This window comes from Odocoileus virginianus, unplaced genomic scaffold (genome assembly GCF_023699985.2).
Source record: "Odocoileus virginianus isolate 20LAN1187 ecotype Illinois unplaced genomic scaffold, Ovbor_1.2 Unplaced_Contig_26, whole genome shotgun sequence".
NCBI classification, from domain to species: Eukaryota; Metazoa; Chordata; class Mammalia; order Artiodactyla; family Cervidae; genus Odocoileus; species Odocoileus virginianus.
The window spans coordinates 987700-1015015 of NW_027224343.1; the positions used below are offsets into that span (position 1 = coordinate 987700).

Sequence of the window (27316 nt, forward strand, 5' to 3'; positions counted from 1 at the left end):
TCTGTGGCACCACCATATTTGAAGAGTATGAATTATCACGACCATCACATATTCCTTCTATTTTATGTAATACGTCACCTTCCGGCCCCGCGTGGCCCGCTAGGGTTGCCCTTCTATGTGCGTGCATGTTTTCAGCCTCAGGTAGGATCCACCGTCAGTCCCGTCCTGCCTGAGCACGCTGGAGGCCTTCAGAAGCTGTGCAGACAACAGCAACTTCAGTCTGAATCATTCTTTTCAATCCTGGACAAGCTGCCAAGAGGCGGGAGCCAGAAGAGCAGGCGCAGAAGTGGGAGGGACGGAGCCCGATGGGCGGGGCGGGCCTGTGGGCGTGGCCCCGGGCTCTTCGGGGCTCCGATGGGCGGGCCCCAGTGGGCGTGGCGGACCCCGGTGGGCGTGGTCGCGGGCGAGTTCAGGTGAACCGCTCCTGCCCCGTGAGCTGCTCGCTCGTCCAGGTCTGTCTGCACCTGGTTTTCCTTTTCCCGACCGTGCGTTTCCCTGGACCGCTGTAACTTCAGGTAAGCAAAGCGCAGGTAGCAGGGCTTGGTGGTGTCCCTGTTTTGGACAAGTACTAAAAGAAAAGCTCTTTGAGATGATGTGCGATGGTGCAGAGTGGGCAGAACCGCGTCTTTCCGCCGGCGGGCTGTCGGCTGCGCGTGGCCATCACCCGTGCAAGGGCAGCGTTTGCCGCGCCCGGTCCTTTGGGAGCCAGGCGTGCCATGTACAAGGTCAGAATATGCCGAAACGGCACAGCCGGGAGGTTGTGGTGTATATGGGGAGGGGAGCGGGCGGGAAAGAGTGATTTGCGGGGGAGAATTATTTCTGAGGACGTTTTCAGCCCTGCTTTGGAGCTCAGAATGTTTTGCGGCGCTGGTTCCAGAGAGGGTGTGGGGCCCTAACCTGAGGAAGCGGAGACGCACGGGAGCGTCTGGCTGCCTTCCTGGCTGGCGCTGAGCCCTGAGGGTCAGACTTCGGAATCGCTCTTCTGCGCCTTTTAAAGCATCCAGTTTCTGTCCGTTTATTTGCACCTGCGTTCTTCCGGCCTGGAAGTAGTCTCTCCCCGTCTGGGTTTCAAGATACTTGCAGCGAATCACATATTTCCAGCGTGTGTTCTTGGGCAACTTTTCGAACAGGTTGGCTCATAGCTTCTTCCTCAGGGAAGCTGCTGTGTTGATGGCTTTCTTTAAGCCTGTCACACTGAAGCGCGGTTAACAGGCCAGGCTCTTCTGTAGGCTCCTAATCAGGCCAGGCTCAGATGAGCATACCTAGGGGGTCTGACACATCCTTCAGGTCCCTGTCCCCTGTCTTGGAGTCCCTCAGCTGATACAGGGCAGGATGAAGTGGAATCCAAGCCGTCAGACTCGTAGATCGTGGTCTTTTTCAGGTCACCATGAATTTTCTTTTCATTCTTTTGGCTACGCCCTTCGGCATGTGGGATTTTCGTTTTCAGAGCAGGGATTGAACCCATGGGCCCTGTATTGGAAGTGCAGAGTCTTAACCACTGGACCGCCAGCAAAGTCCAACCAGGAATTTTCTTAACAGCTCTGTCACCCCTACATCACTGAAGAAGAGGATTTGAATAAAACTGGGTGCATCCAAACCTTAGTTCCACCAGTATATGTAAGTGTTTAATAGGTTCCTGGATGGGCGTAGAGATGGAAGCTTGTCTGAAGAAAGGATTCTCCATATGAGTTGGCAAGTTTATACTTTTGCTTCCTAGCACCTGAGTTCTGCCACTTCAGTCCCTCTGGTTTGCGGGTTCTGTTTGAGGGTGTGGAGTCTCGGCAGTCTTGGTCATCCTGATGTGGCGAGTCTGGCCCTAGTTTATGGTTAGGCAGCAGACAGATGGCTCTGCGGTAAAGATCGGGCTTCTAAACAGGTGGGAGCAAATGTGATGGTTCAGGATATCTGCGAGAAGCAGAGGCTCCTCTCCATCGGAAATCAAGTATTAACCTTACCACTGAGAGTCACGTTCTTTCCTGCTAACAAAGTTCTTTTCAGGTTACTTACTCATTTCATTCAGACTCACGCTATTCTTTCACATGGAAGAAGCTGTGAGATCTCCTGTTTTCTTAATCTGGCTCTGACTTTTTTCCTTGTGAGGTTGGAAAGCAAACAGCAGAGACCGTGTTTTTATTTTTTATGTATTTTTTAGCCACACTGTGCGGCATGTGGGATCTTAGTTCCCTGCCCAGGGATTGAACCTTTGCCCCTGCATTGGGAGCTCCGAGTCTTAACCACTGGACCACCAGGGAAGTCCTGATACTGTGTTTCTAGACCTTCCATTATAGTTGTTGCAATAGGCAAAATTTCTTAAGGCGTTGCCTAAGGACTGTCTTCACCAAAGGACCGTTATCTCATCCAGATGGTCTACAGATGAAAAGTCTGGGGGAATACTGGCTTGGATGCATTAGAAGTGTTAGAAGTAGTGCAGGGGCCGATGAGCAGCTGTGAGTCTGGAGAAGCGAGTTCCCTGCCTGTCCTCACACCCACCACATGCCTCTCCATTCATTGCTGTCTCTGAACGCTCAGTTCTCGCTCGTCCGCCTGGTGCATGGCTCACCCCTCTCTGTTCTTTAGGGCCCCCCTTTAGTGTGCCTTATCAGGTGTCACTGTCTCTGAGGAGCCCTCGCTGAGATTTCTACTAGGAGTGCACTGTCTCGCCTAAGAGCTGCAGGATAACTTGTGCCCCCGTCAAAACACCCATCGCGCCTACAGACATATCATGCCGTTAGGTGTCAGCTCTTTGGAGGCGGAAACCTGATTTGTTCATGTCTAGCGTGGTGCCGACACACACTGTTAGGTGCTCAGTTGATACTTATTAAATGAAAGCAGTGTAATATTGATAGTTTGCAACACTAATGGTAGAGAACAAGAGTTTCTTCCAGTAGGAAAATCAGGGGGAAAAGTTTTGTTTTGATTGAAAAGAAAGAAATCATGTAAGTTAAAAAAAAAGAAAAGAAAACATGTAAGGTATCTTGATGTCTCTAAAGGGGTAATCCAAGACATGGAGGGTTTTTGGAACTCTAAAGGCTCCTGAGCGAGCAAATGTCAGCAAAGACAATTACTGAGAAGGAAGGTGATAGGTGTGGTTAGGAACCAGGAGCAGAGAAGACGTAAGTGCTGGGTCTGGTTTGACCACTCTCACTCCCCGCGTGGGTGGCCTGGGAGAATCGCTTTATCTCTGTGTCCCTCCCTTCCCTCACCTTTAAAATGAAGAGGTGGGGCCAGGATCTTGTCTGCCTTTAAAGGTTTATGACTTTAGGACGTATTGCAAATAATAAAAACAAAACTGCAACTTTACAATGAAATTCTTAGAACTTTTTTTTATTGTGTTTGTATTACTACTATAACTTCTCTCACATTTCTCTGATTAAAATAAAAATGTCTTTTAAACTTTAGAGTGACTAAAGGATGTAGTGTCTTCCATGTTGAAGCTGTAAATGTAATCCTCCTTACTTGTTCAAATCATTAGGTTTTCATGAAAATGAAAGACATCTCTGTAATAATGGAATAACAAAATGAAGACTCTGCAGAGACTTTAGCACTCTGACCAGGTCATTTGATATGTAAATTTACCATATAGGAATTGCTAATCTCGATTCTTGTATCCTTAATTTTTTTTTTAAACTGGAGTATAATTGCTTTACAAAGTTATGTAAATTTCTGCTGTGCAATGACGGGAATCTGCTATATGGATACATATATCGCCTCCCTCTTGGGCTTCCCTCCCATCCCTCTCCCCCCATCCCAGCCCTCTGGATCCCACAGAGCCCCAGGCTGAGCTCCCAGCATGATTCAGCAGGTTCTCACACTATCTATTTTATCCATGGTAGTGTGTTTATGTCAAACTTAATCTCCCAGCTCATCCTGCCTGCTCCCAACACCCTGCACCGTGTCCACACATTTGTTCTCTCTGTCTGCATCTCTATTTCCACCTGGAACTAGATTCATTTGTACCAAATGAATCTAGATTTCATCATACATGATTTCACACACATGTGTTAATATATGATATTTGTTTTTCTCTTTCTGACTTACTTCACTCTGTATGACAGACTCTAGGTCCATCCACATCTCTACAAATGACCCAGTTTTGTTCCTTTTTATGGCTGAGTAATATTCCATTGTATATATGTACCACATCTTCTTTATCCATTCATCTGTTGATGGACACTTAGGTTGCTTCCATGTCCTGGCTATTGTATTAACAAATAGTGCTGCAACGGACATTGGAGTACATATCTGTTTTTGAATTATGGTTTTCTCAGGGTATATGCCCAGTAATGTGGTTGCTGGGACATATGGCAGTTCTAATTTTTATAGCATTTCCTCATGCAAAATGGTCTGCTTAGGAACCTGACTCATTTTCTTGTGCATGCTTTGCTAAAGTTGCCATGATTTGTTGAAATGCTTCAACTTGTAGCACAAGGAGGTAGCAATTGTCTGTGGCCAAATTCTTCCCTTGAACTATCTCAGACCAGAAAGCTTAGGTCACTTGGAGCTAATTACCAAGCAACTGATCAGATTTACCAGGCAACATTTGACTGATTCCTTGTCTCTATGGCCAACTTAGATGCTGTGCGTGTCCTGATTTCCATTCTCCAGCAGGGACTGAATCTGAGCTTGGATTGCAGCACAGTGTTAACTATTTGTGTAACTAACTGTGCTTAAAGCCACCATGGTCTTGTATTCACACAGAGCCATTCAGGTGAGACAGATCTCAGAATGTTGTGGTTAATGAATGAAAGAGGCTTCCATACTCACCCTTTGATCCATTTGTGGAATCCACATTTAGATGTTTGCAGTCAAACTTCCTCAGCAGATTACTCCAAGGCTTAAAACACACAAAAGACGTCAAGCTTTAAAGTTTGTTATAAATGATGCAAAATTATTCCAATTTCTCCTCTTAGCTGGTTGGAAATACATGTCTGGAAGAACTACTTGTGTTTGTTAAAACAACAAACACAAGTAGTTGTTGTGTTTTTATATTGTTATTAGTGTGGTTAGGGCTTCAGCTGTTGAAACTTTGAGAAGTTTGCAGGCATTTGGGTTTAGGTTTCTCTACTGGGTGAAGAAATAGCTCATTTAGCCTTTTCTATTTGGTAGATAAATAGCTCCTGTTGAATTTTGCTCATAGATACGTGCAGTGTTATTGTTAAAGTCACTGCTGGAGAAAGCCAGACTTCTTGTCCTGAAAGTTTGTTGGGGGTTCCCCAGACCTTTGAGTCTCCCTGAGAGGGACGTGTGCTTCCGTGTGTCTCACTGCCTGCTGCTCTCCTCATGGGGGTCTCCTTCCCCTGAGAGTTCACTCTCCTGTCACAGCCCCTGCCCTCCCCAGAGGAGAGAGAGAAAGGTACTAGGCCTTCAAGAAATGTAAGATCCCTGGTCTGACTTCAGGTTACCTTTTTTTTTAAAAAAAATGTTTTTAATGTCTATTTTTATTTATTTGGCTGTGGTTGGTTTTACTTGCAACATGTGGGATCTAGTTCCCTGACCAGAGATCAAACCTGGGCCCCCTGCATTGGGAGCTTGGAATCTTACTCACTGGATCACAGGTTCATAATGGAAACGCTGGGGTCACTTGGCTGTACTTATTGGGCATGGGAGAAAGCAGTCACTGGAGAAGATCAGTGAGCTTGAATGGGGCAACAGAAAAGTTATTTATTTATTTTTTTTTTTGCTAATAAACTTGTGACTGAGATTTATTCTGATCTTTTAAAGTCTGCCCTACACATAAGCCACATGTCTCATAAAAGGGAGAATTCTGAAGAACTGTTTGAAGACCAGGGGCACGTTCCTTGATCTTAGTCTCTTGTCTTGGCATTTTGAATTTCTGTTCAGGGGTAAGGTGCAAAGTTGAGATCCTGCTCGTGCGTTTGACTCCTAAGGCATCCTTGGCTCCTGACCGACAGAGCTCTCTGTGTTGAGTGGTGACGCTTCGTCCGAGGCCGGGGAGCACTTCCTGCCTGAGGACCTTGTGCGTCACGTTCGCTCCTGCTGTCTGAACACACGGCTGCGCACTGCTTGAGTGCCTTGGGGGGATGCTTCCAGCCCTGATCCGTGGGATGGTCATCTAAGGGCGATGACGCCCCTTACGTGCTATCCTGGGGTCGGGCAGGGCTGAGGGGTTTATGCAGCTCAGCTTTGCTTCTAGAAAGGACTGTGCCCTGACTGCTGGATTTACCCAGGAGCCTGCAGGCTTCATCAGTCAACATCTGCTGCCCCAGGACTAGACAGATAGGTGGATCTTTCATTAGCAGAGCAGTCGTCAAACTTTTAACCTCCAGACCTCTTTACATTCTTAAAAATAACTGAGAATCCCAAAGAGTTTTTTTTTTATGTTGGTTGTATCTATTGGTATTAAGTTAGAAATTAAAGCTGAAAAGTTTTTGAAATATTTTATTAGCTCATTAAAAATAACAATATTGTAAGCATTACATAGTAACATGGGTAACATACTTTTATGAAAAATAACTGTTTTCTAAAGTGTAATAATACAAAGAGAAGAGTAACATCATTTTTCATTTCTGCAAATCTCTTTAACATTTGGCCTCATAGACGACTGAGTGACTAAACCACCACTGCCACCATAGTCTCTGGAAAACTCCACTGTGTATTGTGAGAGAGTAAGAGTGAAAGGAAGATGCTGTCTAAGCACTACTCTGAAAATAGTTCCAACCTCATGGACCCGCTGAGAGGATCTTCGGGCCGCCAGGGGATCAGACTCCCCTGGAGAGCCTCTGCTTCAGAGCCAGGGGTTCTCAGGCAGGACCGGAGGAGGCCTGCTGCTGCTGTTTCCCTTGTGTTGGACTTGTTCAGTCGCTCAGTCGTGTCCGACTCTTCTTGGACCCCAGGGACTGCAGCCCACCAGGCTCCTCTGTCCATGGGATTCTCCAGGCAAGAACACTGGAGTGGGTTGCCATGCCCTTCTCCAGGGGGTCTTCCCAACCCAGGGATTGAACCTGGGTCTCCTGCATTGCAGGCAGATTCTTTACCACTGAGCCCTGGGCTCCATATTTTTAGCTGGAGCTGCCCTCTCTCTCTTTAACTGGAATCACACAGAACTGCTGTGACTTGACTGTTTTTGATGGTTTAACCTAAATCCTAATTGAAACAGTATAGATAAATAACCAACTGATTTTCATCAGTGTTGACGATTGTCCTGACTACATGCAGAGAAGAGACATCCCCTCTGACAGTTAATCTAATTAGTTAAACTAATCCCACTCCTGACAGTGGCCTTTGTAGCCAAGTGTGCCTGAATTTGGAGGTTTGGGGCAGAGCTATCCACAGTGAGGACCTCACGTCTGGACACTCAGACCTCAGGACGTGGAGGAGCCTCTTCACCGCTGGCTTTAGATTTGCATTTATAGGAAGTTCCTGCCTCTCTTCTACCCTAGTCTGTGACTTCGACTACGATTCTTACTGGGTTGGCCGGATGCAGTTGAGGACACTTGAAAGATGCTTTAGAAATAACCTCTCTCTTGTCCTTTGTTCCAGGCCCACAATGGAGGCCCTGCGACTGGCAAATTCGGCCTTTGCAGTTGACCTGTACAAACAGCTGTGTGAAAAGGAGCCGGCGGACAACGTCCTCTTCTCTCCCATCTGTCTGTCCACCTCTCTGTCACTTGCTCAAGTCGGTGCCAAAGGGGACACAGCAGATGAAATTGGACAGGTAAGGCCCACAGCTTGCCTCTGCTTTGAGTGGAAAAGAGTAATAAAAATGCACAGGTGGTACCTGGGGAAAGGCAGTGAGGTTCTGTGGTCAGATTTGCTCAGGGTTGAGTATTTTGCCATTTCTAGCACTCTCTCAATTTACTTTTTAAATGTGGAAGCTCGTTTATCTGGCCTGCAGCTCACATTTAGAACAGGCACTATGTTGTGGGGGAGAACCCGGGGATTAACTAGACAATCAAAAGCATTTCCACTAACAAGTGGCCTTTGACAAGTCGTGTGACATCTTTTTACCTGTTAGAATGTAAGTGTCAATCAAGACGATGTTTGTTAATGTTCCGCTGCAGATACCCCAACCGGGAAGAGTGTATATCTACACCCTCTGTCTTATGCACAGAATTTGTTTATAGCATCATGCTTTCTATTAAGATGCAGGCTCCCCTGTATTCTACTCTATAGTATATTCTACCCTATTCTATATCCCTCCTGGATAGATAGAATATATCCATGCTTATTTCAATGGAGAATTTACACTTGAAATTGAGTGGGACTTGAAAAGGAAACCTTCTTTATGGGGAGAGGAGCTTCATCTTTTCATCCATCTTTCTCCCGCTGCACCATCCCTACCCCATCTCCCTTTCCTCATTCCTCACCTGCCATTAGAGAAGAGACAGAAAAGAGCCCTTCTGGTCCTGCACCTGCTCCTCAGTAACGATAAGGGCCTTTTCTGTGCATGCTATTGTTCTCCTACACTGGTTACTTGGGCTCTTTAACTTTCTGGTCTGTGTGCCTGTCAATAGGTGTGACAGTAATGTGGCACTGTGGGCCAGCCAATCTGACCCTGCAGGACTGAGGCTGTGTGTCTCATGGGTGCAGTGTGCCTGTAAGTGATGTCACCCGAGGTGTGGCATTGGGGCTCGGTTATTATGGGTTAGGAAGGGGAGATGTTATCCTCACGTCCTGTTTCGGGCGCCGTGGAGTGGAGACGATGCTGGGCTGTTGGTTGGAACAAAAAAGTTAGGAATAAAATAAAAGGTTTTAAGCCTGCCTGAAAATAGCATCCTGGTTTTAAGTGGCTTATTACTATAAGAATAATTATTAACATTTTGAATCCATATGATATTTTAGGTGTTTTACAGATAGTGCTGTAATCCTCATGGCAATTTAGACAACTAGGTGTTGTTAGTCCATTTTGCAGAGCAGAAAGTGAAGTTCTGAGAATTGGGCAAGACATTTCTATTAGGTACAGGCTGGGATGAAACGCAGGACTACTAAACCGTAGGCCATAGACGGCATGGAGCTGCCTACCTTAAATGACGCCATCAGCTCATTTGGCACTAGTTAGGACACTGAAGGAACTCCGGAGACACCTGTATCCCGAAATCTGATACCTGCCTAGTGATTGTCTCTTGGCATTAATTTCTCTCTTCTTGTCTCTGAATTGGGGATAAATTTTAACCTACTTCCACCTTTTCCAAGTTTGGAAAAAAGCATAGAGGCATCATTCTGAAGAAAGGGCAAATTTTCCTTATAGTTAAACCAAGAGACGAGTACCTTTCTGCCGGTGTTTCTCAGCTGGGGACAGTCCGCCCCTTCCCTCCCTCACCCTCTCAGGGACACTCACCGGTGACCGGGGACACGTCTGTTGCCACAAGTGGGAGAAGGCGTGCTGCTGGCATCCAGGGGGTTGGAATGCCCAGCACTGCCCCCTGCACCCCTCCCCTAGAATTAGCCCGTCTGAACTGCCAGCAGCGCTACGGTTGAGAAGCCTTGCTCTCTGGGAACCACAGAGCACCATGGTCTCTGCATCAGATGGTCAGGCCCCGTCCCCAGGAGGCTGATCATTGCCCTGTGTCCACCGCCATGGGGGCAGGCAGCGCTTCCTGAGTAATGGGGATTTTTTTTTTCTTCACAGGTCCTTCATTTTGAAAATGTCAAAGATGTGCCCTTTGGATTTCAAACAGTAACATCGGATGTCAACAAGCTGAGTTCCTTTTACTCTCTGAAATTAATCAAACGGCTCTACATAGAAAAATCTCTGAATCTTTCTACAGTAAGTGACTCAATGCAATTAGCAAGGTTCAGCTGTTTACCAAGGGTGACATTTTCTCATGGTTAGACCGACAGCTTTTCCTCGGATACTCATTTATGATTTATTTAAAATAAATTAATCCCAGGGGAGAGGTTGAATACAGTGGGACTCGCAGTCACATATTTTAACTTAAAATATAGAGGAGCCATGAGCTTCCTTTTCCCTCTTAAACACCCATAAACCTCACCCTTTCTCTTATCTTCCTCACTGAGAGAGGTGGAAAATGGGTTACTAACTCTCTTAACAAATGCATCTCTATAGATATAAGACAGCCTGTAATTTAAACCTCTTTCTCCTTAAGCATAAGGGCAGGTGACCCTGGAAAAGATTTTAAGTTCTTTAGCTTGCTTGTTCATGCATACAGTGTTCTTCTGATGTTTCCCAAAATCAGTAAAAAAAATAATAATTGTATGAATTGACAGTTTTCATCAGTCATGGACTAGTTTTGTTTGTTTTACCAGGCTGGCCAGGTGGGTATCCATACAAGGCAGTGGTGGTAATTTTAGCTGTTTCTTGAAGGAATCATATAAAGAACACTGAAATATCCTTAAATTTGATCCAGAGTGTATCATAATATTTTAAAAATATGCACTTGAAACATGTAGCCAACTTCCTCAACTACAGAGATGTTCATTCTCTACTTTAGTAATATCGAGTTCAGTTTGTGTTTGGATGGTCAGAATTTCAAGCTTTCCAAATCTAAAAGGTGGACTACCAACTAGTAAATAAAAATATTTAACTAAATATTTTGCCCTAGTTTTACTATCTTCAAATATCTTCAATTTTCTGGCAAGGATCTTTTGGGGACGTAGATCACTAGATACTGTTGTGAGTTTGTTTTCATTGATTAAAGACACACACACACAACCCTTCTTCCAACAATAACCTGGGGGAATTAAAGAAATACTAAGATGTGAGCCCAAGAATGAAAAACATTTAAAAAAAACCTCCCTAGGTGGTCCTCAAGGATGCTTAAACACATTTTGTTGCTGGCAGTGAAGACAGCGGAGGCCCTTTCTCTTGCAAGGTCTCTGGAATGTTCTAAGCTCTGTGAGTAAGTGGTAACTTAGTCCCAAGGTTGGGTTGCAATGAACACAATCCAATTGGCTAAGGCTCTGACTGCTCTGAAAAAAATCCAGGGAGTCCTGTACTCAGAAGTGAAGTGACATGGTATTTAATCAATCTGTGTTTAGTTTGGTTGAACTTCCATTCAACATTTCGAATTATCTCAAACCAGGAGTTGCAAGCAATTTTTTAAAAGGGTACTTTCCATTGCTTCTGCGGGTTGTATGTCATCCATAGATTTACTAGCAATAGTACAAACAGGTGTGGTCTGTGGAAAGCCAATTACATCACAACTACCTGGTGCTGAAAATGTGTATCCTTGGCTTTGGGTCACTTGAATCAAGATCTTCAGGGATGGGATTTATGCTTTTGCATTTTTAACAGGCGTTATAATTAGAAACACTGCTCTGTTCTTTGCAGCACTCTTTCGAACTTTAATGCACAGGTGAGTCATCTGGGAATCTTCTTAAAAATTCAGATTCTGATTCAATAGGTCTAGGGTGGGGCCTGAGATTCTGCATTTTTTCCTAAATATTTTTTTATTTATTTGGCTGCACTGGGCCTTAGTTGCTGCATATGCAGTCTAGTTCCCTGACCAGGGATTGAACCCAGATCCCCTGCATTGGGAGCATGGAGTCTAAGCTGCTGGAACACCAGGGAAGTCCTGAGATTCTGCATTTTTAACAAGGTCCCAGGTGATGCTGCCCATCTTGGTCCTTGGACCAGACTTTGAGTAGCAAGCATCTTTAAAATCTTTATTTCAGTGTGGGTTAGATCCTTCTTCTCATAGAGTTCTCTTTTCTGTGCATTTCTTCCATTCTAAAACATACATATATAAATTTACATTTTTGCATTTCTGAAATTGGAATTCATATAATTGTTGTGTGTCTTTAGCATAATGTTTCTTTTCTCCCCCAAAGAAAGAAATTGATGGAGGCATTTAATAATTGTATTGTCTTAGAATTGAACAAATGAAGCAATGCAAAGAAAATTCATTGATTTTTACATGAAGTTTCAATTTATATTGTGTTACAGATTTTGAAAGGGTCTCCATAGTAATAGACATTTAGAAGTCCTTGTGCTAGAATTGTGTAAGAACACAATGGTTTGACTACAGACTTTAAGGACTTTGTGATTTTATGAATTGGATGTTTTTTAGGAGTTCATCAGCTCCACAAAGAGACCCTATGCAAAAGAGATGGAGACCGTTGATTTCAAAGATAAACTGGAAGAAACGAAAGGTCAGATCAACAGCTCGATTAAGGAACTCACAGATGGCAAGTATCCTTTTATTCTGCTATAAATCTCTAAGGAAATTGACTGTGTCTTCTCATGAGTCTGTTAACTATAAAATTGAACATTTGGAGGGTCCTTTGAATGTTTTCAGTACACAAGCTGAATTCTTGTGCACCAAGCCGTTTCAGCCATGTGGGTTTCTGGGCGTCTCCTGCCTCAGGTCACGAGTTGGCTGGAATTCCAGATGCTTCGGTTTTAGTCTGCCGTGTCGTGCCCTGGGACAGGCTGCCACAAGCCCTCCTGGAGCCCCGGCTGTGCCTCTAACAGAGGACAGCTCCGGGCGGTTTCCGAGACTGGTTTTTCAATCAGGAAATGAAGGGCCTGGACTGCAGACTGATTATCCTCGAAGCTACTTTCAGCTCAGAATTCTACAAGTTCATTAAGGAAAAAAGACGGACGGCCTTAGGTTGTCAAAAAGACTATCGAAAAAGCGGAACGAGACAGACCACCATGGTGCAAACTTGTCTCGAGCCTCCATCCCGGTCGATGCTCTAGGTAGCCCAGGTCCCGGGCCTCTTGGCAGCGCAGGTGCTGCCTCTTGCTCAGCGCTTCCCTGAGGCCTCTCCCTTTCTTGGCTCCTCCCTCAATGAAAATTCACTGTGAGTTGTCTTCCTTGCTAGAAAGGAATCGGAGCTAAGATGATTTTGGGTGCAAATCGGTGTTCACGTCCCCCTTCCTGGGGACATATTTGTATTTGTACAAGGAGAGATCTGCGGGGGACACAGCGCCTCATGGGTTTTTCGGGTGCTCTGCGCTCCCCAGAGTCTGGGGAGGGACGTGTTTCTGCAGCAGAGACTCACCGCGGTGAGGTGGCCCCCTGGGCACTCTGACTCAGGAGTAGGCTCAGCTGTGGGGAGGACGTGGGCTGGGAGTCGTTCAAAGCTAGATTGAAACCCAGACACTGCCATTATTAACGGAGGGACTTGGATATGGAGTCTCAGTTTTGTATCAGTGGAGCGTATATTGTCTAACTTAGGTTCACATGGCTGTGTGTGTGCTAAGTCACTTCAGCTGTGTCCGACTCTTGTTGACACGTACTTGTTGTTCAGCTGCTAAGTTGTGTCTGACTCTTTTGCGACTCCATGAACTGTGGCCCACCAGGACTGTAGCTTCTGTCCATGGGGTTTTCCAGGCAGGAATACTGGAGTGACTTGCCATTTTCTCCTCCAGGGGACCTTTCCATCCCAGGGATTGAACCCACGTCTCCTGCATCTGTAGGCGGGTTCCTGACCACCGAGTCATCTGGGAAGCCCGTAGTATGCCCACACACGAATGTGTACATCGACATATATCTGTCGTTGAAATGAACTTTCTTTGACTTCGTATGTAAAGAAAGATCTGGTCTAGGTAATACCAAGTTAGGCACAATTTTAAAATGCATACATGAAGAACAGCTCCCATTTGGTTTGCTGTGTAACAGTTTTGCTTTTAAACTTGTTAACAACTTGCATTTCTCTCCGGCGGCCTCCATTTAAAAATTTCCATAAGCTTGAATTTTTTACTGGAGAAGGTAGTCAAGTGAAAAGACTTCTGAATTTGAAATCAGAAGCTGAGGTCTAAGTTAACACACTGATCATTTGGGCTTCCGTGGTGGCGTAGTCAGTAAAGAATCTGCCTGCAGTACATGAGACCCTGGCTCCATTCCTGGGTCAGGAGAATCCCCTGGAGGAGGCAGCGGCTCCTCACTCTGGTGCTCTTTCCTGGGAAATCCCGTGGATGGAGGGGGAGCCTGGCGGGCTACAGTCCATGGGATCGAGAAGAGTTGGACAGGACTGAGTGACTAACAGACACACCCCACCATTAACTAGTTCCCTCCTTCTTCAGTGATGCTGTTATGTAGTCAGCGCATCACCTAGAACTGGCAGAATGGGTTACAAAATGTGCAGGTCCCAGTGCAAAATGAAAACCCAGGGCCCTTGGTTAAAACCTGCGTTGAGAATTTTAAGATGGCGATGAAACCCCTGCCGGTCCCTGCACACCTGGTCACAGCTTGGGAAGGGGGTCTGAGCCGTGGTGTGAAGATCTCAGAGATTAGGGCAAAGAAAAACCCTTTGCAAAAATGTCAATGCTTTTCAAAAGCGAAGACTTTATTAAGGGATTGTCACCATCGAACTGCTTTGGCTGTTGAGGGTTTGAGCTCCGTGGTAGTTACAGTTGTTATGGAGCCTATGGTGGTGATTATAGCTGCCCTGGGTGCAGACACACTGGCAATAGGGCAATTTGAGAAGGAGGGGTGGGAGCTTCGGTGTAAAGAGGAGAGCTTTGTCTGGGCATCAAACGTGCTTGGCAGCTGAGTGAACCAGGAGAACCACCTGGCCTCTCCGAGCCTCAGTGTCCTCAACTGTGAAATGGGGATGATGCCCTTTGCTCTCCAGGATCATCGTGAGGGAAGTGAGATGAGACACGTGTCAGCACTGAGCGCAGGGCTGGGTGGAAAGTAAGGTTTCTGGCATTTTTCTCCATGCGCACAGGCTTTGGAGTCACAAAGAACTGGCTCTGAATCCTGAATTCCCCACTGCTCATGCATCATCTTGGACACGGGACTTAACAGGGAGTCTTCCTCGGCATGGAGTAGACACCACGCAGTGGCTACGCTTTCCTCCTTCTTCCCCTGCTCCCCGCCACCCTTCTCCCCGGGGCTCTTCAGAAAGGCTGGGTGTGGCGGGATGGAAGGAGGAAAGGGATCCTTTTGAAATGAGATGGGCTGGGCTACCAAGCCACATTATAGGTGTGGCTCTAGCCAGTGAGTGGACTTGCATGTGGACATCAGAGGTGGTTTGGAAGAATAACCCTGTGCAATTTGTGGTTTCCTAAAATTGTTTGCAGGCCACTTTGAGAACATTTTAGCTGACAACAGTGTGAATGACCAGACCAAAATCCTTGTGGTTAATGCTGCCTACTTTGTCGGAAAGTGGATGAAGAAATTTCCTGAGTCAGAAACCAAAGAATGCCCTTTCAGAATCAACAAGGTATGTGGGCTGCATGTAGCAGACAGAGGATCCCAGCTGTAGGTCTGAAAAATTGCAGCCATGCACGGGACCCTGGGAATTCACTCTGATGAGGACAATTAAGGCACAAAAGGTTATCTTTTCCCAAGACAACAGCCAGAGGGTGAGAGTAGAAAAAACTCCATAATCCAGACACTCATTCTTTTTCTGGGATGTCCTCAGGGTCTGAGTAAGATCTTACAGAGCTTAAAATACAGTGTGTGGTTAGTCTCTCAGTTGTGACCAGCTCTTTTGTGACCCCATGGACTGAGGTCTGCCAGGCTCCTCTGTCCATGGGATTCTCCAGGCAAGAATACTGGAGTGGGTTGCCATTCCCTTCTCCAGGGAATCTTCCTGACCCAGGGATCGAACCCAGGTCTCCTGCATGGCAGGCAGATTCTTTACCATCTGAGTCACCAGGGAAGCCCTTATAACATAGTGGTTAAATCTAAATCACCAACCAGAAAATAGCTACAGATATTTGGGGCCATTAATAAGAAAGGAAAAGAAAAGAAACAAACTAAATCACAACGTCAGAGGTCTTTGGAGCATCATGAAACATAAGTATTTGGGAATCTTATTCCAGGTTAACAAGCTCCTCTGTGGTCTCATTTCTCACCTCTTAGCAGTAAAGTACATGGTTCTGATATTTTAATTTAGAAAGTGCTTTGAGGTGCTTGCTGACCGTGAAGGAGAAAGCGTAACTTGACTCATCTCCAGGGCTGGGAGTCATTATGGGGAAGAATTACAAACCTGCGTTGCAGGGAAGTATAGTTTTAATACTGTTGAGTGAATAATGACGTCATAGACCTGAGACTGGAAAACTGACCGTTTCGTGATGAGGTGGGAGACAGTGGGCCTCTGGGCTGGACACCTGGTGTTTGTCAAGTGGAGTAAAACTGAGCCTTTGTTCTCACCCAGACACTCCAAGGACAAAGCTAGTGGCAAAAGCTGAGCTCTGCTAAAGCAAAGAGATAAGGTGCCCACTCCTGAGGTCAAGGACGTCTTCCCTGCCTGCCTGTGTGCAGGGGGGCTTCTTGGGGGTTGAATAGGGAGGGGACCCCACCCCATAATAAGTGTGGCCATACACCCATAGCCCTCTCTGGTGGGATCCATTTTAGAAGAAAAGTTGTACATGCATCTTGGGGAGGTCCATGGACCAGTCAGGTGCGGAGAAAGAAACAAGGTAATTGGCCAAGGGTAAACAAAGGCGGGGGTGGGGGGGTGGGGGGGGTTCTGTCGCGTGTGAGTGACTTGCATCACTTCACTGCGCCCTTCTCGCTCAGGATGTCTCCGGGGGTCTCTGCCCAGCCTCTGACTCACTTCACGCCCCCTCATTGGAGAGGCGGCCGATAGATACCCTTTCTCTCTGGGTGTGCGTCTCTGCTGTGCTTCTGAGGTAGAGAAGCAAGCTGTTTTCTTCTTTACTCACCCACACAGTTGTAGTGTGTCTCTAATAATAAACTTTGTACCATTTTTACAGTTTTTGCCTCCTTGAAACATTCTTGCTTTCAAACAGGGGCAAGAGCCAGGGCCACTTTGCTCCTACCCTCTAGCCCCTGGTGGTCTAGGGGCCAAGACTCTTGGTTTTCATCCAGGTTCAGTTCAGCTCAGTTCAGTTGCTCATTCGTGTCTGACTCTTTGCAACCCCATGAATTGCAGCACGCCAGGCCTCCCTGTCCATCACCAACTCCTGAAGTTTACCCAAACTCATGTCCATCGAGTCAGTGATGCCATCCAGCCATCTCATCCTCTGTCGTCCCCTTCTCCTCCTGCCCCCAATCCCTCCCAGCATCAGGGTCTTTTCCAATGAGTCAACTCTTCACATCAGGTGGCCAAAGTATTGGAGTTTCAGCTTCAGCATCAGTCCTTTCAATGAACACCCAGGACTCATCTCCTTTAGGATGGACTGGTTGCATCTCCTTGCAGTCCAAGGGACTCTCAAGAGCCTTCTCCAACACCATAGTTCAAAAGCATAAATTTTTCAGTGCTCAGCTTTCTTCACAGTCCAACTCTCACATCCATACACAACCACTGGAAAAACCATAGCCTTGACTAGATGGACCTTTGTTGGCAAAGTGATGTCTCTGCTTTTTAATATGCTATCTAGGTTGGTCATAACTTTCCTTTCAAGGAGTAAGCGTCTTTTAATTTCATGGCTGCAATCACCACCTGCAGTGATTTTGGAGCCCAAAAATATAAAGTCTGACACTGTTTCCACTGTCTCCCCATCTATTTCCCATGAAGTGATGGGACCAGATGCCATGATCTTAGTTTTCTGAATGTTGAACTTTAAGCCAACTTTTTCACTCTTCTCTTTCACTTTCATCAGAGGCTTTTTAGTTCCTCTTCACTCTCTGCCATAAGGGTGGTGTCATTTGCATATCTGAGTTTATTGGTATTTCTCCCAGAAATCTTGGTTCCAGCTTGTGCTTCTTCCAGCTCAGCATTTCTCATGATGTACTCTGCATATAAGTTAAATAAGCAGGAGTGACAATATACAGCCTTGATGTACTCCTTTTCCTATTTGGAACCAGTCTGTTGTTCCATGTCCAGTTCTAACTGTTGCTTCCTGATCTGCATACAGGTTTCTCAAGAGGCAGGTCAGGTGGTCTGGTATTCCCATCTCTTTTAGAATTTTCCACAGTTTATTGTGATCCACACAGTCAAAGGCTTTGTCAATAAAACAGAAATAGATATTTTTCTGGAACTCTATTGCTTTTTTGATGATCCAGCTGATTTTGGCAATTTGATCTCTGGTTCCTCTACCTTTTCTAAAACCAGCTTGAACATCTGAAAGTTCTCAGTTCACATATTGCTGAAGCCTGGCTTGGAGAATTTTGAGCATTACTTTACTAGTGTGTGAGTTGAGTGCAATCATGCAGTAGTTTGAGCATTTTTTGGCCCTGCCTTTCTTTGGGATTGGAATGAAAACTGACCTTTTCCAGTCCTGTGGCCACTGGTTTCCCAGGTTTAATTCCTGGGCAGGCGAGGGTGGGATGTTCTGAGAGACTAGTATTGAAACAAGTATACTATCAAGGGTGAAACAGACCACCAGCCAAGGTTGGATGCATGAGACAAGTGCTCAGGGTTTGTGCACTGGGAAGACCCAGAGGGATGGGATGGGGAGGGAGGTGGGAGGGGGGATCAGGATGGGGAACACATGTAAATCCATGGCTGACTCATGTCAATGTATGGCAAAAACCACTACAATATTGTAAAGTAATTAGCCTCCAACTAATAAAAATAAATGAAAAAGAAAATTCCTGGGCAGGAACTAAGATCTCTCCATAGGACCGTTCACTGTTCTCCTTCTGAGATCAGTTAGAGGACCTGGGAAACTCCAGAAATTTTTAGGATGGTGTGATTTGGTTTTGTTTGATGAAATCTGGCTTGTGATAAGAACACAGACTCAGAACTGCATGTCAGTCAGCAACACAGCGGAAGGAAGCCTATTCACCCCGTGGCCCCGTGACCGATTCTCGTTTTCAGGTCTCTCCTAGAACCTACAGCTGTTGTTCAGTTGCTCAGTTGTGTCTGACTCTCTGTGACCCTATGGACTGCAGTGCACCAGTCTTCCCATTCCTTCACCATCTCCTGGAGTTTCCTCAAACTCATGTCCATTGATTTGATGTTGCTAATGGTGCTTCTCATACTAGCTGCAGGGCCAGCCCAGAAAGTCATCAGAATCCTGTTATAGTGAGTGAGTTCACCACGAACTCTCATGCTGATTGGGCTCAGGTGTGTGGTTTTACATTTAAGAAAATGTTAATGAGTATTTTTACAAAAGGGGGGAGAATGTGTACAGTTCCTTTATTCTTGTTATTAAGTCATAAAGCTAGGTTGGGTCACTATCCTGGAGTCTTGGACTCTAGAAAGAGAATTAATAAGGATTTAAAATGCCATTGATCTCTCAGAGGTTCATCAAATAAAACACTATTCAAGGCTGTGTGGGGCTACACCCTGCTTTTGAATGTAGAGGCTATTACATTTCCTTTGAGTTGCTTTTGTCAGCTCCTAAACTTTTGCGTGATGCTACTAAAACTTTTCTCATGTCCTTTGGTTTTATGTCTTTAAAGGGCTAGACTAAATTGATGAAGATGTATTATTAAAAGTTTAGTATAATACCTCTTCTGGCAAAGATGAACACACACACACATGCTGTATTTTCTGGGATGGTTGTTACTTAGTCTTATTCTCAGAGACATGTCTTAATTTATATTTTAGAAAATGGGATGTTTGTTTCCACAGTCAGTGCTGAAAAATGAAATAGATGACAGTTTTTGGTGATCACAGTTTTTGTGAATTCCGAAAATATTAGTAATTTAAACTAATGGAGATTTTTAGACAGATCTATATCTTCTTTGAGAAACAGAAGAATTACAGTTAATTGCAAAAGTAGTATTTTTAAAAAAATCATAATTTTGTTTCTGGTTATATGTTGAGTCAAAGTCTTCAATTATTTAATAACAACCAAATGTTTAGTGAGCAGTTATTCTGTGCTGGGATATACCAAGGTATAAAATATGGTTCCTGCTTTGACTATAGTGTGGATGGGGTGGGGGATGTCACATACACACAAATGTCTTTTTTAGAAGTATTTTCCCCTTTTTTGGCATTTACACGCTGCTAATTATGTATTTATGTGTTTATGTATTTGGTTGTTTATGTATTTATGTATTTGGTTGTTCTGGGTCTTCGTTGCTGTCCTCGGGCTTTCTCTGGGGGCACAGTCCCCTCACTGCGTGGCTCCTCTCCGTGGGGCGCAGCCTCTAGGCACTCAGGCTCCCGTCGCTGCAGCGCGGGGACTCAGGAGCTGTAGTTCTTAGGCTCTAGAGTGTGGGCGCAGGAGATGCAGTGCGAGGGCTTAGTTGCTCCTCGGTATGTGGGATCTTCCTGGACCAGGGGTCAAACCCACGTCCCCTACACTGGCAGGTGGATTGTTATCCGCCAGGGAAGTCTTACACACATGTTTCTAACATTGTGACAAGTGTTAAAATGGATATATGTAGAAACAGTAAAACAAGTAAGGTCTAGTTTGCTTGAAAACAGTTTTGGGTAAGATTCAGCTTACTGTTGAAGATGCCAGATAAAAATTTCACTGTACTATTATTTCTGCAGACTTGATATTTGAAATTTCCCCCCAAAGATATTCTGTTAACAGGCAAATATCCCATGAGAGGTACAAACCCAGACAGTAAGTTGCACTAAATTCCTGTCAGTCTTTTACTCCCTATGTGAATTAGTTTTCTCGAGAAAATGAGTCACCTCGTGGCAGAGACGCAAGGTCAGATATTAATGGGGACACAGAGAAAAAAAGGCCTGGGGTGCTGCCTGGAGAGAAGGACTGTGTGATCGGAGCTGTAAATGACTTTGAGATAATTTTATTTGTAAACATTCTTAATTTTTAAAATTAGGAAATATTTCAAGTGTACAGTAAATTATAGAGAATAATATAACAAACACCAATGAACCAACAACCACCTTTGTAAAATCTTTATATTTTGCCTCATTTCAGATATTTTAAAGGAAAAGTGTAGCCAGAGTTGCCCTGTCCTGTGTAGCCCCCTCCCGTCTCCAGCTCCCCATTCCTGCCCCTCACCTTCCCCCCAGAGGGATGGCCATCCTGACAGCTCCAGTTCTCATGCCGCTGACAGAGAAACTGAGACCCAGGGAGGTTACAGAGACTCACTGAAGGTCATGGCATCTGTTCATGTCGCATCTGAGACCGAAACCCGAGGTCCTCATGTCTAATCAGATCGGAGCAAGAAGAGGGGATGGGGGGGTGATGAAAACCACAGGCAGACAGAGGACTTGGTGAGCGTGATTTTGTTCTGCTATATGCTGACTTCTCCATAATAGGCATTTTATGAGGAAAAGCTATGTAAATGGATATGTGGGTTTGCTCTGGAACTGACTTTCAAGTGAGCTCCACCAGCAACAGTTAAAAGATCTTGTAATTACAGGCATCTACAAAGCCCGAGTTAATGTTTGCTTGTATTTCCAGTCATCCTATCTTATTTTTAAAGTTTTATATATGCAAATACAGTATCATATTATGTATAGTTCCTGTAGTTATAAAGCACATGAAGAACTTTTCAGAGGAAGTCATAAACTCTTGACAGGACCATCTCTGTCAGTGTGGATCCCCTGTGGAAGCTTTAACCCATAACAACTTGAAGCTATATTAGGAACAAAGTTATGTGGTGTGTGTGTGTGTGTGTGTGTGTGTGAAAAGCAGGCAGAGCAAATTTCTTCTCCTTTTACAGACAGATACCAAACCAGTGCAGATGATGAATCTGGAGGCCACGTTCTGTATGGGCCACATCGATGGTGTCAACTGTAAGATCATAGAGCTTCCCTTTCAGAACAAGCACCTGAGCATGCTCATCCTGCTACCCAAGGACGTGGAGGATGGGCCCACGGGCCTGGAGCAGGTGAGGAGCGCGGCGGGATGCAGTGCGCAGGCGCAGTGGCGCCAGGAGACGCGTGGGCGGCCTTGCGGGGCTGCCGGAGGGCGCCCGCTAGCCTTGGCCAATTGTCTCCAACGGTTTCAGGGTTCTTTTGGGGTTTTTCTCCTCAGTATTAAAACAGCTAATATTTATTTGGTACTTACAGCGTGCCGGGAACTGTGAGTTCACACGCGCGCTGGTCCTCTAGTTCTCGCTGCAGCCTCAGGAGTTAGAAATCCTGAGTGCTGCGTTCACCAGGGGCCGCAGGCACAGCGGGCTCGGCAACGCCTGCACCGTCACAGACTCGAGTGTAGGGCGTAGACTCGCAGAGTGAGCCCAGGAGACAGCCCCTGCGTTCTCAACGTCCTGAGCTCCAGGCTGCGCTGCGCTGTTCTAGCCACTGCGGCGCGTCCGACTCTTTATGACCCCACAGACTGGCTCACCAGGCTCCTCTGTCCATGGGATTCTCCAGGCAAGAATACTGGAGTGGATGTCCTTCTCTGGGAATCTTCCCTACCCAGGGATCGAACCCTGGTCTCCCGCGTTGCAGGCGGATTCTTCACCGTCTGAGCCCCGAGTAGTGCCTCTTTGAGGAACCTAGGAGTCACTTCTTTATTTCGGACCACAGCTCAGTTACTCCCTGACTCGGGAGATGGGCCAGCTTGGTCTCAACCTCCCGGGTACTTTGGTTCTCATTATATTTTATCCATCACTGTATGAACTGAATCATAATTCCTGTCTCCATTTTCCTTCTGTCCATTCTTCTCTCTCCTTTTTATAGTCCACCAGGTTCCTCTGTCCATTGGATTTCTTGGGCAAGAATATTAGAGTGGGCTGCCATTTTCTTCTCCAGGGGATCTCTTCCTGACCCAGGGATTGAACTGGCATCTCTTGCATCTCCTGCATTGGCAGGCGGGTTCTTTAACCACTGCACCACCCGGGAAGCTTTGGTCTTAATAATTTGTCTTAAATGAAACAGTATCCATGAAAAATACTTATCATAGATTAGCAAGAGAGTCCAATGGTTCCCTCCCCCATTAGAAAAAAAAAAACTGGTGATCAGTTTGTGACCTTGTCATCTCCTTGATTTTTATAGGTTTCATATGAGTAACTTCAGTGCAGATTGCCCCATGTAGTAACAGTCAAGATATTATTCTCTGTTGTACATGCATTTCTCCTCTAGCCCCTGCAGAGATTGGAAGGGCAAGGAGCAATTTAAGATTTGTCAATGAAGAATTTTATGACTAAATCATTTTATGCATCATTGCATATATCTCTCATTTTAAAAATAACCAATTGAAATGGATGCATTTATCACCTATGGTCTTAAAGAATGACCCTAGACAGTTCAAATTCTCATTTTAAAAAGGGTAACTTTAGTTTAATTTATTAAATCTGATGCTATTCCTTGGGCACAAATATTCTAGGTTTCCTAGTAAAGGAATTAAAATAAGCTTTCAGTAAATATAATGCATAAACAGGTTTCTAATTTTATATTTATTTCACCATTATCCATACATCATCATAAACCATGGATTCATCTCTATATAGCTCTTCTATAGTTAAAAGAAATGCTCTTATAAGTTTCAGAGCAAAGGGACCATTGTCATAAGGTGTGCAGGAGAATGATGCTAGGTGGCTTTGTGGCCATTTTCAAGAGAACCTCATCACACACCAAAACTGCGGAGTCAGTGCTGTCTTTGATGGACAATCTGTACTACTTCCAAATCAGGCCCTTAGTGACACTGTATGCTTTTAATCGAGCAGTATCTTTTACAGTTGGAAATAAAATAATTTCCTCTGCTTTTTTGTCCTTCAGGTCGAAAAACAACTGAACTCAGAGACGCTCCTGCAGTGGACAAATCCCAGCATGATGGCCAATGCCAAAGTCAAACTCTCCATTCCAAAATTTAAGGTGGAAAAGATGATTGATCCCAAGGCTAGTCTGGAAAACTTAGGGCTGAAAAACATCTTTAATGAGGATACCTCTGATTTCTCTGGGATGTCAGAGACGAAGGGAGTGGTCCTCTCAAATGTCATTCACAGAGTGTCCTTAGAAATAACTGAAGATGGTGGGGATTCCATGGAGGTGCCAGGGGCACGGATCCTGCAGCACAAGGATGAGTTCAATGCCGACCACCCCTTTATTTACATCATCAGGCACAACAAAACTCGAAACATCATTTTCTTTGGCAAGTTCTGTTCTCCTTAAGTGGCAGAGCCCGGGTTAAGTCCCACCCAACTTCTCTGCCGACTCTGCGGCTAGAGAATCATTTTCTAAATATGATAAATTGTTAATACTGCTGGATCAGGAAGCCACTGGTACTCACCCTAAAGACCTTTTTTCCAACCTTTTTTTGGGTTTTTGTTTTCCTTCCCACTCCTTTAGAAGATGGTGCTTTAAGGAATCACCTTAGAGGAAAAAATTCGTGTTCATTATTTGTCAGACAATCCAAAGTTATTGGTAGGAACACAGTCTTTCTCAAAGAAAATTCCTCTAAGGAGGATCTAGATGATTTTTATTACCAAAGCTTAGCCGTCCCTCTCTGGGATGCAGAATGTTCTAAACATCCTCTTTTTCCTGGGACATGGGCGCTGCAAAGCTTTCCTGGCATGAATGAGACTTGGGGACAGTACACCCACAGCTCCTTATGCTGAACATAAGGGACCAATATTTCCTTCAAAGTCTGACTTTGGGGGGATTTTAGAAAGATAACATGTTGCATATACTGTATGTTATGGAATTCCACTGACAGAAACTGGAGCAGCACCCTATAAATCAACACCTTAATATTTCTGCCGTAAAATGTAGAATATTGGTGCAAAGTAAGCAAAGACACTAGGTATCCCCAAATATCAGGTTATGCTGCCAAATGAGCGTCTCCTGCTTACGAAAATATTTTGTTTTCAGAACTTTGTGGAATTTTGGAGAGTTGGACCTGTGATAACCCAAGGGCAGCACCTCAGTGGGAAGTTTAGATCTTCATAAAGCTTCACTTTAGAATAGCACGGCGGGTTAAGTAGAGTTCCCTGTGCTAATCAGTATGTCCCATCACTGGTCTGTTTTATGCATATTATCAATAGTGTATATGTGTCGGTTCTAATCTCCTAATTCCTCCCACCCCACCCCTTTCCCCTTTGGTATCCACTAGTTAAGAATACCATATCCTATATTTGAAAGTTGCTAAGAGAGTAGATCTTAAAAGTTCTCACCACACACATGCAAAATTGTAAGAGGGCGAGGTGATCGATGTGTTAACTCACTTCGTTGTGGTGCTCATTCTGTAATGTATCACAGATATTCAGTCACTGCACTGAACACCGTAAACTGGCGCAATGCTTTATGTCAGGTATATCTCAATAAAGGTCAATAACAACAGCAACGGAAAAAGATGGAACAGATCGCTGCAGAATAAATAATTTAAGGCTAACTTAAAAAAAAAAACACTTCCACTTTTGATAGAACGCCCACTTGGTGGCTGGGTTGGCAAGAGACCGACCACTGGCAGGAAATTCTAACCGACTCAAGCTTGTGGATGTCTGACCACCAGGACTTAAATGCACCCGGACTCTCACAGTAGCCAGTAAAAGGATGCTACGTGTGTTGAAGGGACTTGTGTCTTCTTGTGATTTAGTGGGAAAGGGGAGGAACTTAATGCTGTTAGGACAGGTAACTGAAAATGCTCCTGCTGCCTCAGTATGTATTTTTCTCAGGGTCTACAGGTTTAGTTACTGTACACAGCTAGTTGGTAACGCACAACAATTGCATGTTTTTAAAGATGTTTCTGAGAAGTTACCTGTGTCACAAGTTCAAGTGTTAATTCACTGCAGAAAGAGGGTGACTGGAAGGTTTGAATTTGGAAGGACAGCAGAACTCCTTCCCCACCCCCCAACCCCCACCGGCTTCATTGTAAATAGGTTCAACTTTCTTCTTGCTCTGAAGGCTCAGTATTGAATTCCTTTTATGCTGTTGAAAATAAAATATTATTGAATTACAAGACTTGCTTTTTCCCATGAAAGTTAGATTTTCTATTTTGAAATAGAACCAAGCCAACCACTGACAAAATTTTTTTTGTGGGGGGGATTGATGTAAAGTGAACAGAAATAAGAATAACGACTGCCCCTATTTCTGGTCTTCCTTCCTGCCCACCAGCTCTTGCTTCCTCCTTCCATCCCCTTTCATCCTGGGGAGGAAAGGACCAGGAAAATGGTAGATTAACTCCCAACTACATAAAAGTGTTTAATGAAAGCAGGGGCCTTGCAGGAGGCTGTGGAACTTCCCTCCAGCCTTTTTCACTTTGGGCCCTGCCTCAAAATGTAATTTTATTGAGTAAGCTGTGTATGCCTAAAATGTTTTCTTATTAAGTACTCTTCCTGTCCCAATGTCATATACATTGTTTTAAATCAATTACCTTGTCTCTGAACCTAATATTCAACACAGCCCTTTTCCTGTCCCGGCAGAGTGCTCAAATAGAACGTGTCCACTCTTGCAATAAATGCTGAGTGCAAAAATGGACAAATGCCCCGTGTTCGCAAAAGAAAAAGACCATTTGGGCAGGATTTCTGGGGGTGGCCAGAGTTGGGTTTTATCACTCTTGGCTCATTATCCCTCTTCTCTAGGCTGTGAGAAGGGAAGTGGGGGATGACTGTGAAACATGCTCCAGGAGCATTTAGAGGAGGGTAGAGAACAGTGCTCCTTCAAGCCAAGTAAGTGTTCATGGAACTTAACGTGTCTCCTGGAATTTAGAGAGCACTGACATTTGGGATTAACTCTTGCCTGGGAAAGTCTAATGCAGTGACCGCAGTGCGTGTGCGGAGCTGCCTGGTGATGGCTGTGTATGAGAATGGAGCATCCACAGGGACTTCCCTGGCAGCTCAGTGGTTACAGCTCCACAGTTGCACTGCTGGGGCCGTGGGTTCGATTCCTGGTGGGGGAACTAACAGCCTGCACAGCCAAAAAATAGAAAAAAAAAAATAGCATGCATGTGTTTACACAAGTTTCTGAGCCATAGATTATTCAAGGGTGCAGCTTCAGGAGATACTGACAAGTAGTTTTCTAATGTGTTCTACCAGTCCCTCTCTTTTATTACTATTATTATTACATAATTATTGTCGCTGCTGCTGCTAAGTTGCTTCAGTCGTGTCTGACTCTGTGCGACCCCATAGACGGCAGCCCACCAGGCTCCTCCGTCCCTGGGATTCTCCAGGCAAGAACACTGGAGTGGGTTGCCATTTCCTTCTCCAATGCATGAAAGTGAAAAGTGAAAGGGAAGTCGCTCAGTCGTGTCCGACTCTTCTTGACCCCATGGACCGCAGCCCACTGGGCCCCTCTGCACCTGGGATTCTCCAGGGGAGACGACTGGAGCGGCTGCCATCGCCTTTTTTCCAACTGTGACTCTTATCAACGCCACGGCCATTCTTCGAGTAATTATGGACCAGGCACTGTGCTAGGACATATATTGTAATTTATTATATATTATATTTCTATAATTCTATAATATAGAATTATAATATAATTCTGCTTCCACAACAGTCCTGTGAGGACTCATTCGAGGTTAAAGGAACTGAGGATCAGAGACACCAGGAACCTTGTGGGACACAGAAGGCTAGGAAGTTGTGTTGTTAGAATGTAAACCTCAGCTCTCTGATTTCAGAGCCTGTGCTTACAATCTCTGTGCATTTGGCGGCTAAACACCTTTCACTTGGCATTATATGATACGGCCTCCCAGGTGGCTCAGTGGTAAAGAATC

General features: G+C 45.0%; 1 protein-coding gene across 1 annotated transcript; it reads left to right on the forward strand.

The window, feature by feature from the left end:
- Positions 1–404: 404 nt before the first annotated feature.
- SERPINB5 (serpin family B member 5) lies at positions 405–25564 on the forward strand. The gene is made up of 7 exons (XM_020905605.2): positions 405–515; positions 7501–7675; positions 9590–9727; positions 11991–12108; positions 14954–15096; positions 21384–21551; positions 23386–25564. Exons 2-7 carry the CDS (start codon positions 7508–7510, stop codon positions 23776–23778), a joined length of 1128 nt encoding a protein of 375 aa, XP_020761264.1. The 5' UTR covers positions 405–515; positions 7501–7507; the 3' UTR covers positions 23779–25564.
- Positions 25565–27316: the final 1752 nt, after the last annotated feature.

Bases quoted from the DNA above. Each gene is read 5' to 3' on its own strand.
- SERPINB5 (XM_020905605.2), top strand. From the start codon at position 7,508: ATGGAGGCCCTGCGACTGGCAAATTCGGCCTTTGCAGTTGACCTGTAC. The intron at 7,676-9,589 runs GTAAGGCCCACA...TTTTCTTCACAG, and splicing joins CAGCAGATGAAATTGGACAG to GTCCTTCATTTTGAAAATGT. The intron at 21,552-23,385 runs GTGAGGAGCGCG...TTTGTCCTTCAG, and splicing joins GGCCCACGGGCCTGGAGCAG to GTCGAAAAACAACTGAACTC.